The following is a 15,722-nucleotide window of genomic DNA, read 5'->3' on the forward strand; positions in this document are numbered from 1 at the left end:
CTTGCTTCCGCGGCGCCATAAATCGTATCTGCGCACGTGCGATCCGGCCCACGGAGGGATCTCTGCAGGACCGATCCGGCCCAGGCAAGATAAACCTTGCTAACCCCTGCTCTATGCCGTCTGCTTTCCCATGGATCAGGAGAGCTTGTATTAAGATTCACCTGACCTTCCAAATAACATTTCTGCAATGGGTGTGATTGTAGCCAACACGTTAGAGGGAGATCAAGCCACTGCCATGGAATATCAGGGCTCTGACAAGTGTGGGGGGGGGCTGGAGGCTGACCCAGGAGATGAGGGACAGCTATTTATGGGGTTGTGTGCTGCCCACGAGCCTTGACTGGTGGAAGGGGAAGAGCCTGAGCAGTCAGGGGTGAGGAAAGGGGTTCAGCACGTGTTGGAAGTGGAGGAAGAAGCTGCTCAGGTGACAAGAGCGAGCCGGCAATAAATCACACAATTCAAGGTGGAATTAACTCTTTATTAGCAAGAACACGATGTGCACAGACTTGGCAGAGTATTAGGCCTAATGAGAGCAGTGGCTCGTGCTTGATCATACCCATGGATCAGTTGCCGAGTCCAAAAGTCCCTGCCTCCCCACAGCCGTCTAAGTTCCCTCCTCTCCAGGGCTTTCCCCAAGGAATCAGAGACTGAACCTGCTTGAGGCCAACCTCTCCTCTGCCTTTTTCATGCCCCTTCTGGTTCTGGGAGACAAGCAAGGAGGGGAGCTTTAGACCACAAACAATGATCAGATGAGACTCCCGATAGTATGTGGTGTATGAAATCCTTTAGTTTGTCTTGCCAAGCTTAGAGAGGCTTCTTGGCTCAACTCAGCTAAGGGTTAGGCAGAATTTCTTGATATATCCTCTGAATATATCCCCATTCCTCGTTCAGCAGCTGTTTGGTTAAAATACATCATAGTATTGTATAGATTTGCTTTACACTGCCAGTCCTCAAGCAGCCCTCTCAGGCAGACAGTAGTACCAGCCTTGCCTGAAGCTTTTTTAAACTGGAGAACCTGAAGATTAAAGATTTAGATGCCATAACTCTGTCCTTTGCTTGCAGAAAATCTTAAATTCAATCCCTGGCATCTCCAACTGAAGGACAGGGCATTGACTTCCACCTGAGGTACTGGAGAACTTCTGTTAGAGTAGACCAGTGTTCCAAAAACCAGGGGACCCCAGATGATGTTGGAATACAAATCCCATCATCCAAAGCCATCCATAGCCAAGGCTGATGGGAGTTGTAGTCCAATAATATCTGGGGACCAATGGTTGGGGAATGCTAGGGTAGACATAGGTAGGGCAGATGGTCTGAAGCAGATTCATATAAACTCGAGACCTTCTGAGCGCAAAGCAGAATTCTGCCACTGAGCTATGACTACTCTGCACAGAATGACATGTGACTGAAGCTTTTGAGAAAGATTTGTGCATAAGTTACTTTAAAACAACAACACACCAGGGTGACTCAAAGCATGAAAAAATCAGCACGAGAAAGAGCTAAAGAAATGAGCTACTCAAATATCCATCCACCAAAAGGCACCAAACAGAAACTTCATTAAGGTTTCTCCCCCTCCCTCCTCCTCCTCCTTTTTTTTTTTTTTTACTTCCCAAGGCAGGGAAATGATGGATTGTGTTTTCTAAGACCCATGCTGTGCTATCAATTCCACCCACTCTTCAAATAAGACCGATATGCTGTGTGCCTAGCAGAAGTTTGGAGCTCGCTATTCATCTCAGTTTGGAAAACAGGCTTTGGAAACAGATGGAGAATGCAGAATCCCAGCAGGAACAAGGGAGAGGGGCCTTAGCTTATGCTCTTCTCGAGACTGCTAAGACCTGAGCTGGTGATGTTATATTCCATGTTTCTGTGCAACCAGGACACACAAGCATAAGTGGACAGTAATGCGGGATGCCAGCATTTCTAGAATCTCAGTTTATTTATGGTCCTGAAGCAATAAGCTTGAACATGCGTGGGCATTGCTTGTTGATATCTCCTAAGCCCAGGACAGAACTTGGGAGTCTGAATAAGATTCAGGAAGAGGGGGCTGGAACACTGGCCAGTGGTGAGATGGGCAGAGACAACCTTACATAATGGATCCCAGTTCTCCCTACAGAGAAGGAACTTATCACAGTAAGCACCGATGTTCCCTTCTCTCCCTCACCTCCCCAGATTTATGATCAGGCAGAACAAAAAAACATTAGCAAAGCTTCTGACATTTGAGGAGCTCCCTCCTTTGGCTCCGCATCCTACCAATTTGTTTTCCGCCCTCTCCAGCCATGCCCGTAGCTAAAGACCACGGAAATATATCAGTGGTTGGGGGAGGAGAGTTTCGCAACCACACATTACAGAAAGATATACATCTGAATACAGATGGCACCAAAGTGAGAAGTTGAAGGGGTTGTGTGTGTTTCCTGTGAATATCCACGCTTTCCCACTTCCACAGTAAAGAGTGTGTTTTAGCAAATGCAGATAACTGCCCTGAACGGGTGTGTGTCTGTGAATGTTATCGCTAGATCTATGCCAGGGCTGGATTTAGGTTTGATGAGGCCCTAAGCTACTGAAGGTAATGGGGCCCTTTATATGTCCAGCTGTCCTTTGCCAACAACAAATTGTCACTGTTTTTGTTGTTGTTGAATATATGCTATATGGTAATTTATGGACCTCATAGGTATCTAAAGCCATTTGCGCATAACAAAATATGTATTTTATCAAAGTATATCCAGTTTTTCTTTTCCTCTATTTTTTGGGGGCCCCCCCAAGAGAGTAGGGCCCTAAGCTATCGCTTGTTTAGCTTATATGTAAATCCTGCACTGATCTATACAGGAAGAAACAGACAGAATTAACCGTGCTAGTCGTGGGAACAATCCCATGCTCTAGCAACACTAATAACATACATTTAAAGTGCAGGTGTATCACTTTGACAATCACAGCTTCCGCAAAAGAAACATGGGAACCGCCAGAAGGCCCTTGGTACTGGACCTCAGTGTCCAGGCTGAACGATGGGGGTGGAGACGCTCCTTCAGGTATACTGGGCCAAGGCCATTTAGGGCTTTAAAGGTCAGCACCAACACTTTGAATTGAGCTCGGAAACGTACTGTGGGCCAATGTAGGTCTTTCAGGACCGGTGTTATATGGTCTCGGTGGCCGCTCCCAGTCACCAGTCTGGATTAGCTGCAGTTTCCGGGTCACCTTCAAAGGTAGCCCCCCCGTAGAGTGCATTGCAGTTGTCCAAGCGGGAGATAACTAGAGCAAGCACCACTCTGGAGAGACAGTCTGCGGGCAGGTAGGGTCTCAGCCTGCGTACCAGATGGAGCTGGTAGACAGCTGCCCTGGGCACAGAATTGACCTGTGCCTCCATGGACAGCTGTGAGTCCAAAATGACTCCCAGGCTGCGCACCAGGTCCTTCAGGGGCATAGTTTCCCCATTCAGGACCAGGGAGTCCTCCACCCCTGCCCACCCCCTGTCCCCCCAAAACAATACTTCTGTCTTGTCAGGATTCAACCTCAATCTGTTAGCCGCCATCCATCCATCTGTAAAATGGTAATGGGGATGTAAGGCTTACAGGGAACAGCCACCCCTCGTCAAATCCAGCTCTTCGAATGGCTCTGACAACAGCGGAGGGACAGGAGACAGGAAGGAGGAAGTGAGCGGAGGGGGGCAGGACTCAGGCAGCATCCAAGAGCCCTACCTGCAGCAGAGGGGCGTCCTTTCAAATTCACCCTGGAACTAAGGCGATCAGTGGCTCGCAAACGCAGGGGGCGGAGATTTGGGGTCCCCAAACTACTCTGCTGGGGGAGGAGCCGAAAAGCGCCATTGGGAGAATCTGATAGTACTGAGTAGACATGTTTCCATGAAGCTCTTGCACTGTAAATAGCATTCACAATAAAAATATTAAAGACAAGATGGTTTGGAGTGTCGTTGCTCGGGGGTAGCCAGCAACCTCCCTGACAGGAGCCTTCCACCCTTCCCAGCGTCACACAGGGTTTTTGAAGCACCGAAAATGAACAGGCAGGTTGACTCTTGTGTGCTAAATGAAACAAATAAGCATCTCGACTTACATGTGCTAGGCGATCAAATCGGGCAAAAAGTTCATTCAGCATTCGGACTAGCTCCTGGGCTGATAGTGTTGTGGAGAGGTTGGTGAACCCTTTCACATCTGCAAAAAGAATGCTGGACACCAAATGGAGAGGAGAAAGAAAATCAGGACTCCTGACTTATAGGTAACAATGGCAACAGTAATACTTTGCAGGGAAAAAAAACATGCCACAGTCCACCTTCCATTTTAGGAACCTCCAATAGATTAATAGAAATTCAACAATGTCTTCAAAACCAACAGAAGTGTCCATGACTGGGATGGGGAACCTATGGCTCTCCAGATGTTGTTGGACTCCTATTCTCATAAGTGTTTCTCCTTCAAATCATCTTCCAATGAAGCTGAAGGTCTGGCTCACACATGTATACTCATCACTCCATTTGCTGGAAGTACAAGCTGTGCTTTTAGTGTGTGAACGACCCAACAGAGATTATGTATTGATGTCAGTGCATCACCGTCAATGGGGGCCCTTCATGCTTTGAGTCGAGGGTCATTCTACTGAACGTATGTATGATCCAGCCCATACACTTTTAATGAATGAAAACGAGAAGATGCTGTGCTATGATGGACAATGCGTGTATATCAATATCAATATCAGCAGTTGAGACAAGGCAAGCTCTAGTTGAGAGATATCACCCAGAACATTTGGACCAGTATTTTGTTTTCAGTACCTAGGTAACGTTGATCCCTGGCTTTTGCATTTTGATTTGCATATTGTTTTAGAAAGTGCAAGTTACGTCGCTTGCCTTTAAATGCAAACTGAATGCCTTTAAATGCAAACTGAATCATATTTATTCCCCATATTTCAAGGTACACAACACCCCACTGCTTCTTCCTGGCATAGCTGCCAAGTTATCCCTTTTTTTAAGGGATTTTCCCTTATGCTGAATAGGCTTCCTCGCGAGAAAAGGGAAAACTTGGCAGCTATGCTTCCTGGCCCCCTTCCTCTGCTGCCAGACTCAGGTGGCTCCCTCTGCCTAATGATATTTTTGGGTCCTCATTCAAGAAGATTGTTCTTTTCTCTTTGGATGTTGGCTGCCTTTCTTACATCGACACTGGCCAGGAAGGAATAGATTGGTTCTCTCCCCCCCCCCCAACGTAATGAATAATGCTACCCTAGGTGGTTGTTTGAACTGCCTATGCAGCTCGACAGATGCTGCCTGTATCAGAAAGATTACACTCTAATCCTAATCATGTTTACATGGAAGAAAGTCCCATTAATTCCAATGGAATGGACTTCAAAAGTCAGTGCGCTTGAGACGGTGGCCTCGGTGGATTGCGGTGAGAAGCTGGAGCATTATGTGTGTGTGTGTGTGTGCGTCTTGGGGTCGGAAAATCCTACCCCCTGTTTGCATGCTCTCGAGCAAGCCGAGTCAGAAATACTGTGGTGAAAGAGCAGCTGCCAAGGAGCTTTGACGAATTAAGGGAGAGAAAAAAATGCTACTGTGAAATGTTTGTCTGCTAAAGGGGGGGGGGAGAGAGAGGAAACGCCGCATATCCCAACATTTCAAACCCGTGATGAATGAACTGATCAAAAGACTCCACACAAAAGCCCCCAGCTGACATTCAGCAGAGGAACAGATCGTTAAGAGAAAGAGAGAAAATTTGAATGCATGCTCTCACCTGACATTTTCATAGCGGTGAATATAGATCTTGTGGAACTGGTGTTGAAGATGCTCGTCTTCTACGTTGGTCATGTCGTTAATCATTTCTAGGACTACAAATCGAGGTAACACAGACAGAACCAGACGTTCCTGAAGCAACAACAACAACAGGAGATTGGAGAGGCAGGCAGAGGTCCTCGGCATGCTTCCTTCATAGTGAAACAATGCAAACCACAACAGCTAGCCCTCTTGGGCCCACCTCCAAAACACTCAGTCTTAGGTCCTTAAACACTAATGTGAACACTTTAAATGGGGTCTGGAGGTGTAACAGCAGTTCCAAGTGGAACCCCAGCCAACAATAGCGACCACCTGAGAGGTGGGCAAGCCCACCAGAGAAGTGATGGAACTGAGTTCCGGCTGAAAAGAAAGCCCCAATTATAATGTATCATATATGATTTCATGTTCAATAATCGCATATCTATACAGTCGTACCTCGGAAGTCAAACAGAATCCGTTCCGGAAGTCCGTCCTCCTCCCAAAACATTTGGAAACCAGGGTGCGGCTTCTGATTGGCTGTAGGAAGCTCCTGCAGCCAATCGGAACCTGCGGAAGCCCCATCAGACGTTTGGCTTCCAAAGAACGTTCGCAAACTGGAACACTCACTTCTGGGTTTGTGGCATTTAGGAGCCAAAATGTTTGAGTCACAAGGCGTTAGGCTTCCGAGGTACGACTGTATAGGCCTGTGTATTATCTTATCTGATAATTACATCATATCCAATTGTTATATGTTAATTCCACCCCCATCGTTCTGCCCGGAAACTGAGGTCCAGCGCCGAGGGCCTTCTGACGGTTCCCTCGCTACGAGAAGCCAAGTTACAGGGAACCAGGCAGAGGGCCTTCTCGGTAGTGGCACCCACCCTGTGGAATGCCCTCCCACCAGAGGTCAAAGAGAACAACAATTACCAGACCTTTTGAAGGCATCTCAAGGCAGCCCTGTTTAGGGAAGCTTTTAATGTTTGATGAATTTCTGTATTTTAATATTTTGTTGGAAGCCGCCCAGAGTGGCTGGGGGAACCCGGCCAGATGGGCGGGGTATAAATTATTATTATTATTATTATTATTATTATTATTATTATTATTATTATTTCTCTCTCTGCTGACAAAATACCTCATGTTTTTTCTTTTTCTCATGATCTCCAATCAGAAGGTATATACAGGTGTATAATCAAACCAAATAAGTCCACACACACAGAGCACAAAGTCTACAATAAAGTATGACCGAAGTACAAACTTCCTCTGAAGTTGAGCTCCTTAAGGAAATATCATAATAAGTAAATATGTGTGACCAGACCTTTTTACCAGCTTTCCTCTCTTACACCTCTGAAGTGCAAAATCCATTTCATGCCCTCTCCTATAGGCACTTGCCTTCTGGTTTATGAGCCTATGCACACACCACTTTTGACTCCAGAGAGAGAGAAACCACTTCACACATGAAGGACTTTATCTGTCAAGATCCATTTTGCTCATCTCAGCAAACTTTGCCTAGAAAAGTATAGACTCAATTATCTCTGAGGAGAGGGTGAACTTAAACTTCCTGCTCCGTGCCTGACTGGCAGAATATAAATAGCTTTATATGGTCCTGCATTTTAGCTCCAAGTGACATGTCTCATATTCCAGTACCTACGGTAGAAGTCTTCAGTTCAATGACTAGTTGTGGCAGCTGTCAAGCATATAAAAGAATGCTCCGAAGAGATTACCTATCTTCTCAAGAATCCATTTTCCTTCAGGATTCTTCATTAAAAGAATAGAATAATCAACTCAGGAGGTATCAAACTCCCTACATTAATTACAAAGGATTCTGGAGAAAACAACAACAGCAAAAACGATATCACTTCTTACATAATTTAGTGCAGCCAACTCCTTTATTTTCCCCATTTTGAAACCATGTCACCTAGAGCAGTGGCTGTAGGAGATCATCTCAGATCCCTCCACAGATTGGGGTCTTTTGGGAAAGGGGGGGTCTTTATCTATGTATGTATCGATCAGTCTATTTTGCATGTGGCACTTGTAAGTTCATTTCATCCTGTTTCAAGTATCAACCTGCGATTCCCCCACCCCCACATGCACGGAAATTCAAATTATTTTCACTGTTTCTTCACAAATATTCATTGTCATACATTTAAAATGTGCTTTTTTGTATGCACTTTCTCCCAAAATGCACGTCCCTACTGAGTTTGAATGGATTGGAAAGATCTGGCCCTTTATGACCATGATCAAACTAATCTACTATAAGAGAACACATGTAAATCAACCCAAAATGTTTATGGAGAGATGGGAGTTTTTTGTGACCTGGAATAATAGCTTCAGTGACAATGTACAACCATGTGCTGTCTTTAATTTATTGCTGTTATTAGTTTATTGCAATTAGTTTTTGTTTTTGTTGTTGATGTAGTTTTCAAAAATTGTATGCTTTTAACCAAAATATGCATTTTTTCACATTCTGCTCCACTTCTTGAGCTAAGAACTGTATCACAAAATCTGGAAAAGTGCAGAAATATAAGGGTACCTATGCTCAGATCTAGGGTATTCATCTAAGGAATGCAAATCAGGTTGGCACACTTTAAAATGTGGACTAAGTCAAATCCTTGAGAACCCCATACTAAATACGTAACACATTGGCAAACGTGGGCTATAAACACTGTTACGATCTGTAGCTTGCAAATTGTTGAGCATTTTGTCTCTGATCGGCTCCTTATCCTCCCACACAGGCAACATACTTTTTATATTCTTGGTGACTTTGTTTCGATGAGTTGCAAGAAACTTTTGATTTAAAGCTTGCTCCCATTGCTGGCTCCTGATTAAAAAGGAGAGATGCGAGGTCTTGATAAATATGGATAAGCAATTTTTTATTTCCCTGCACTTCCAATCTTTTCCACTTAGGGACGGCTTGATTACATAGCCTACAGAAAATGTGAGATTGCTGGAGAGGGAATGAGAACATTCCTGAGAAATCAGGAGTGATAGGCTAGACCTGCAAATCACCTAAAGGAGAAGAGGGATGGGCTGTGAAACCATTCTGAGAACTGTAACTCTTCAAGATGAATGGCTGGAATCATCTCCCAACAACTACAGTCTCCGGGATTCTTTCCAGGAAGCCATGACCGTTTAAAAGTGGAATGAGACCATTTTGAATTTGTAGTGGAGATGGGGCTTCAGCTGGATATCGACCTCATTCTTTAATGTACAATTTATGCATTTGGTTTTGTTGCAACAGATTGACACAGCCCATTGCACTCATAAAGGGCAGTGGGGGTTGCGGACGAGCTCAAAAGAAATCTGGGAGGGGGTGGGCTGTAGTTAGGCTGAGTCATGGGGCGTGCCACTGATTTTGATTGGCAGCAGCATTTTACTTAACGCCCATGTTGCTTTCGATTTCCCCCACTCTCGGCAAGCCTTCGAATCTCCCACCTGCCCGCCGCTGCATTTAGGCTTAGTCAACACTGCTTGCCCTTTTGCGGGGGTCGCCTGTATTCAGGGGCCCAGTAGGAATTTTGCCACTTGGCTGATTGGCTGTTGCCATTTGGTTTTTGCCTACTGACAAGCAATTTGTCACAACTTGTTAGGTTGGCCGTTAGGCTTTGGTTAAAAATTGGTATAGGAGGGGCATGGCATAAAAATGCCTACCCCCTTTACTTGCTCCTTATAGAAGTATTCCATTAAAGGAATCCTGGGGCTCAGGGACTCTAGTCCATTCATCCTGCCATAGGCAAGGATGGTGTGGCCATTACAGAGCCGAGCCTTGGGGAACATTCCTTGGGGAAGGAGAGTGCCTATGAACAGTACCTCCAATCCCTTGGGGTGCTTACTTGACTTACCTACCATTGGGTAAGTTGGAGCTGGTCCTGACCCAAATGGGTCAGATGGAATTGGTCCTGCCCAACCCAGGCAGATGGAATGGTCCTGACCCTTAGAGTGGACAGATGGATTAACCAAAGCCTAAGCCAACATTCAGAATTAAAATGTATTTTCAATAAAGTTGTGGCCAAAATAATGCCAAAAACCCAAACCTAAAATATTGTGTCAGTTGTGAGTTATTTTGGGTTTTCTGGGAGCTTTGTCATGCAAGGCTGCATTTCACAACTTCATTTCTTCCATTACCCTACCTGCCTCTGGTTTTCGGTTTCCAGCCTCAACCGAGCTTCTACACATCTCCGGGTCTCTAAGAAGGCTTGGCGTTGAGCTCGGTCTGATAAGTAGCTAATGAAGATCCCAGCGGTATTCATGCACATAAATAAAACCGCCTGAGCTGCTGTCTGAAAGAAAGAAGAAGGAGGAGGAACATTAACGGCACGGCTGTATCGTAGAAACAGAGGCATGCACATACCAATAGAAGACAGAGCTGTGAAGCGATAAAAATACTGATATACACTGCAGTCCCCAATGTGTTAAACTGAATTTACTTCCAGGAAAGTGTGCATCCAATTGCAACCTCAGGTGATGAATTATCTTCCCACTAACCAATCCATTTAAATAAATCTATGCAACCATGCTACATGGAACATACTGAGATGCTGAAGAAAGTGTATGATAATAGCTTAATAAACGATACCTAGCAATCATTTTTTTGACATAGTTACCATTTCATAACACCCTTGTTCGGTAGGCATACCAGAAACACAACAACAAAGAAAGCCAAAATCAAGTCTGCTTTTAAATGATAGTTGCACTGCATAAAGCTGACATTCTGTTGATAAAAACTGAATTTTTAGTCGATTAATCTACTCAATAGAGAAGGATAGAATTCTAAAGATAAAGGGAAACTGCTCCTTGAATTCAAATGTATAAGTATAAATATAGCATAAATATGGACAATAGTTTTTCTATGTAGTAAAATATTGTGTATAGTATAATGATAACGATATTTTTACATGCATTTTGCTATTTGTGTGTGTGTGTGAAAAGTAAAGGGATTTAATAAAGGTTGTTTTGAACTCTTAAAACAAAGAAAGAAATATGATCTATAGGATCTCAAAGGCATTGAAACATACAATACTTTCTGTGCCAGGAGGAAGAAATAGACTGTGTTTGGGGGCATTAAACTCTCAATGAACCACAAATGATGCTTGCTAGAGCTGAGTCACAGCAGTGGAATCAGGAATGATTACAAACATAATTAGCCATTTTTTATTTTTACTTTTGGGGGACAGAATGTCTTCTGAAGCAAATGATGTTGTTGTGACTCACTGAGCAGTTTAGTGTGTAAGGAGAAGAAGATCAGGGGGAAAGTATGGATTGCAATGGGCATTTGTCATTATTATTGTTGTTGTTTGCCGCCATTGGATTGTTTTGGGTGATAAAGTATGTCTTGAATGAAATCACTGAGCAAGTTTGCATGGATTTGTTCCTTCTCAAAGTGCCTATGTCTCACTCTGTTTTCTTTACCCAGTGATTCTCCTTCCTTCTAATCCTGGAGCTATCAGGGCTGTGTGTTCTGCATTTACACAAGTAGGGCAGAAAAGTCAAAGTAACTGGTATCACCCTTAATATCAAGAACAGGGCTGTCTTAAGCCCATCCAGCGCCCTGGCGCTAGGTCCCTCTAGCGCCCCCCTCCAGAGCCTCTCCAAGGGCCCGGGAGTGCCAAGCGGACCGCGGCAGCAGCGGGAGGCCACCTCAGAGGACTCCGCGCTGCGCCTCCTTCTCGTTTCCCCAGCGCTGGGTTCCGCTCAGTCAAGCTTCGCCACCAGTGCGCGCACCACGGGACCAGCAAGAGCTGCTTGGGCGCTGTGCGCATGCTGGTGGCAAAGCTCGACTGAGCGGAACCCAACGCTGGGGAAACGAGAAGGAGGCGGAGCGCGGAGTCCTTGGAGAAGGAGCGCAGTCCTGGCCAGATCGCTGGAACCCTGCGCTCACTTGGCGCCCTTCCAGCGCCCTCCAGCGCCCGGCGCTGTGGTTCTCTGCGCCACTAGCCTCTATGGCTAGGACAGGCCTGATCAAGAATATTTTTGCTCTCTATATTTAAAGCAATTTTTAGACCCTCCTGCAAAGGTTGTTTTACACTGTGAAATATCTGAAGCTGAAGGATTTCTGGTGCTCAGGGATTTCATAGACTCAATCTGTCTTCATTTCCTAATATTTTAAATTTACGCTACATCTCCCTGGTATCACTCACTTTGCTGTCCATTTTTGCCTTGGAGGGGTGGTGTGTGCCCTGCTAAAATGCAGATAAGTGTGATTCCTACCGTTGTAGTCCTTACTTATTTTAATTCCATTTCTGAATCGCTTCCCATGAAATATCTCTGTGCGATTTCACAGCCAAAAGCCCAACAAATAAAACCAATCCCATATGCCAAAAAAAGAGCAACAATTAAAACCAATTTCATAGGTAAACACCCAAAAATTAAAACCAATTTCATAGGTAAAGGTCATCAACAGGCGGCAAAAAATACTCTAGAGACAGTGCCTGGTTGACTGACAACAAAAGAGAGTTTCAAAGAGTTGGTGACTCCACACTATTGTATGGAAGGGATCATTTGATGACCATAGTAATGAATGGGGGGCGGCTATTGCACACCCCTTCCCTGCCCTGATCTCTAGAAATTTTTTACTGGCAACTCAGACCCATTGGTTGATTTAGCCTGCTTCCTAGGTGCAGTCCTGTCTGTTAAAAAGGAATGGGCCAGATCACATATGGTTGGCTGCCAACACGATCTAGAGCAGGGGTCAGCAAACTTTTTCAGCAGGGGGCCGGTCCACTGTCCCTCAGACCTTGTGGGGGGGGGCAGACTATATTTTGAAAAAAAATATGAATGAATTCCTATGCCCCACAAATAACCCAGAGATCCATTTTTAATAAAAGGACATGTTCTACTCATGTAAAAACACCAGGCAGGCCCCACAAATTAACCCAGGGATGCATTTTAAATAAAAGAACACATTATACTCATGTAAAAACATGCTGATTCCCAGGCCAGATTTAGAAGGCGATGGGACCGGATCCGGCCCCCGGGCGTAAGTTTGGGGACCCCTGATCTAGAGCAAAGAAAGTGGGGAGCTGGTTGCCAATTCTGATTGGAAAGTACCAAGACAAATTACAAATATATGTAGAAATATACTTCCTTTTTGTAATGCACTATTGTCTGTGAGGGGTGTTAGGGGAGCGGTTGGAGGATGGATGGTGGCTAACAGATTGAGGTTGAATCCTGACAAGACAGAAAAACTGTTTTTTGGGGGGAGGGGCGGGCAGGTGTGGAGGACTCACTGGTCCTGAATAAGGTTCCTCCTCCCTAGAAGGGTCAGGACGGGGAGGCAGTCTCCACCACTCCTCCTCCTCTGCCCAGTCCCTGACAACAGTATTAAGTTTTTCAATAAACTGGGCAGAACACAGAGGAACTGCGGCATCAGCCATTCCGCTGCTGAGGGATATTCTGTTTTATCATGTTCCAGGTTTATGCTCTCCTCATTAAATCTAAAATTGGTTCATCACCCCATCTCTCAAGCATCTTTGCTGTTCGCCTCCCTTGCCTCTCCCACCTCCAAATTGGTAAAATAAACATTAACTTGTTCCTTTTCCCCTAATTTAGTGCTCTGACACATACATGGAGCTGCATATCATATAAATAGCTCTTTATTACAGCATGTCTGAGATTTTGCTCTGCGCTTATGACTGGAACATTTGCTGTGCATTCATCAGGCCAGATGGAAGACAATGAACGGAATATTGGATTTTACTCAGGACAGAAGATCCTGTACAACTAACTGGTGACCCACTAGGGAAGGGGCCATAGCTCGGTGGTAGAACATCTGCTTTGCATGCTGAACAACAACAACAACAGCAGCAGCAACAACAACAACAACAACAACAACAACAACAACAACAACAACAACAACAACAACAACTTATTTATTTATACCCCGTGCATCTGGCTGGGCTTCCCCAGCCACTCTGGGCAGCTCCCAACAAAATATTAAAATACAGTGATCCATCAAACATTAAAAGCTTCCCTAAACAGGGCTGCCTTCAGATGTCTTCTAAATGTCTGGTAGTCGTTGTTCTCTTTGACATCTGGTGGGAGAGCGGTCCACCAGACCACTACCGAGAAGGTCCCAGGTTCAATATTTGGCACCTTCAGGTAGGGATAGAAGAGGCTCTTGTCTGAAACCTGATTCAGTATAAGGCTCCTGAGTGGCTTCCTCCGCCACTGGGCTCACATTGTTTTGAGCTGATCTGGACACCCTGTCTCAGCCCTCTGCTTCCTCAGGTAAGAACATAAGAACTTAAGAAGTGCTCTGCTGGAGCATATCAGTGACCCATCTAGACCAAAATCTGATACTCACAGTGGCCAATCAGTTGCCCAAGGCAAGCTCACCAGCAGGACCTGGGTATAGCAACCCTTAATCTTGGTAACAGCTTATTTTTGAGAATGGCTGCAGCATAGCTGTGTGTCCTACTTTACAGAAGACAGTCCTCTCTTTGAGAGCATCCTCTAGTTGATGGGCTGCCCAGTTTAGAAACAAAGAAGTGTCAGAATGAAGAGCAGGGATTTTGACAGTGCCCATCAACAGTTGGTACCTAAGAGGCACACAGGTCCTCTGCTGACAGTCCTCACTACTTGGGTGAGATGTCCTGTTTTTGATTTAAATTATAGTATTTATTTCTAAATTTGAACGTATACATGTGAATTAGCATATGTAATTTTGATGCAAACCTGAACCCTCTTTTATCCTCTTTTTTGGTGGTGCGTAAGCAAACACCCTATCATACACTAAACTTAGCAAAATTGGTTTGCATGAGCCAAGAGGAAGAATGTTCTGCCTCCTCTTCAAAGTTACCTCCAGCTATATATCTACTGCATCCTGATAAAGTCAAACTGAAATAATTATTTGCAAATTATTTTGCTTACCCAAAAAAAGCCTTCTAGTTCATGTTCTTTTAGGGCTAGTGTGCAGTACAGTGTCAAATTATGAAGTCCCCCTCTCTAAAGTTGTCTCTGCAGCCAAAACTCATCACATGCCGCACCAATAACGCAGGCTGGCCACCCTTAGATTCTTAGCCTCCATTAAAAATAAATAAAATAAATTTATACAAGTCTGAAAAATGAATTTTAAAATCAGAACTTTCAGAATTTGACATTAATTTTTTTTTAATGCCCAAACTTTCAAAACACGATTTTCTTGTTGCAATTAGTCATTGGGGGGGGGGGGAATTCAATTCAATTTAATGAAAAATGCCTAATTTGCAGTTCTCAACCAATATGCAAAGTGAAGCACAAATCAAAATTTCAAAATTCACACCACTCTAAATTTTGAAACGCTGTTCTTGAACCACATAAGGATAACAAAAATGTGGATATTAGGGAAAGTGTGATTTAAAATACAGATATCAGGGGAAAGAACAGATGCAAATTATTCAGGCAAATTGCTTGCAAAATGTGTACAGTATATGAAGAGAAAATCACATTAAAATGCTGATGAGTATTTTCATGAATTTTCAAAAAAAAATTATATTTGCAAACTTCTAAAAGGTGGAAAACTGAATTTAAGATTTGAAATTGTGAGAAACTGGAATTGACAGATTTGTCCAAACCTAGCTGTAATTTTCTATTATGAAAACTATTCCCTCCCCAATTATTATTATTATTATTATTTTGCATAAACCTTGGACTGCCTTTTCAAAGACCATAGAATGCAAGAGAGCCATCTTCTTGCCAGACTCATTTGACCTTCATGTGTCTATTTCAGACAAAATCAGACACTTTCAAGACTTTTCATTCTTTTGCCATATTCCTGGGGGAGGCATTAACTATTTCAGAAACGCTTGCCCTCTCTAGAGGATTAATGGAAACTAACCAGATTGATCGTATCAAGTCCTGTTATCAATTTCCTGGAAGCTAAGAGCTCTTATCTCCTTTGAATCCACATAGAAACCAAATGTCAGATCATATCAAATTTACATTTACAAGATATCCTACACGCTGGGACCTTGAGGCACTTGCCAGAGTCAATATTAAAAACAAACCACAATAAAATAAA

At 44.0% G+C, this 15,722-nt stretch overlaps 1 protein-coding gene across 2 annotated transcripts in view; it reads right to left on the bottom strand.

Moving 5' to 3' along the window:
- The window catches only part of ADCY8 (adenylate cyclase 8), a 107,315-nt gene that overhangs the window by 57,354 nt on the left and 34,239 nt on the right, over positions 1 to 15,722 (bottom strand). For both annotated transcript variants that reach the window (XM_060277612.2, XM_060277611.2), the window contains exons 2-4: positions 9,856 to 10,005; positions 5,712 to 5,842; positions 4,054 to 4,165 (exon numbers count right to left, since the gene is read on the bottom strand). In XM_060277612.2, coding sequence (XP_060133595.2) covers positions 4,054 to 4,165; positions 5,712 to 5,842; positions 9,856 to 10,005 — 393 coding nt within the window. The remainder of the gene's footprint in view (positions 1 to 4,053; positions 4,166 to 5,711; positions 5,843 to 9,855; positions 10,006 to 15,722) is intronic.

This window comes from Zootoca vivipara, chromosome 8 (assembly GCF_965207765.1).
Source record: "Zootoca vivipara chromosome 8, rZooViv2.hap1.1, whole genome shotgun sequence".
In the NCBI taxonomy this organism is placed as follows: domain Eukaryota; kingdom Metazoa; phylum Chordata; class Lepidosauria; order Squamata; family Lacertidae; genus Zootoca; species Zootoca vivipara.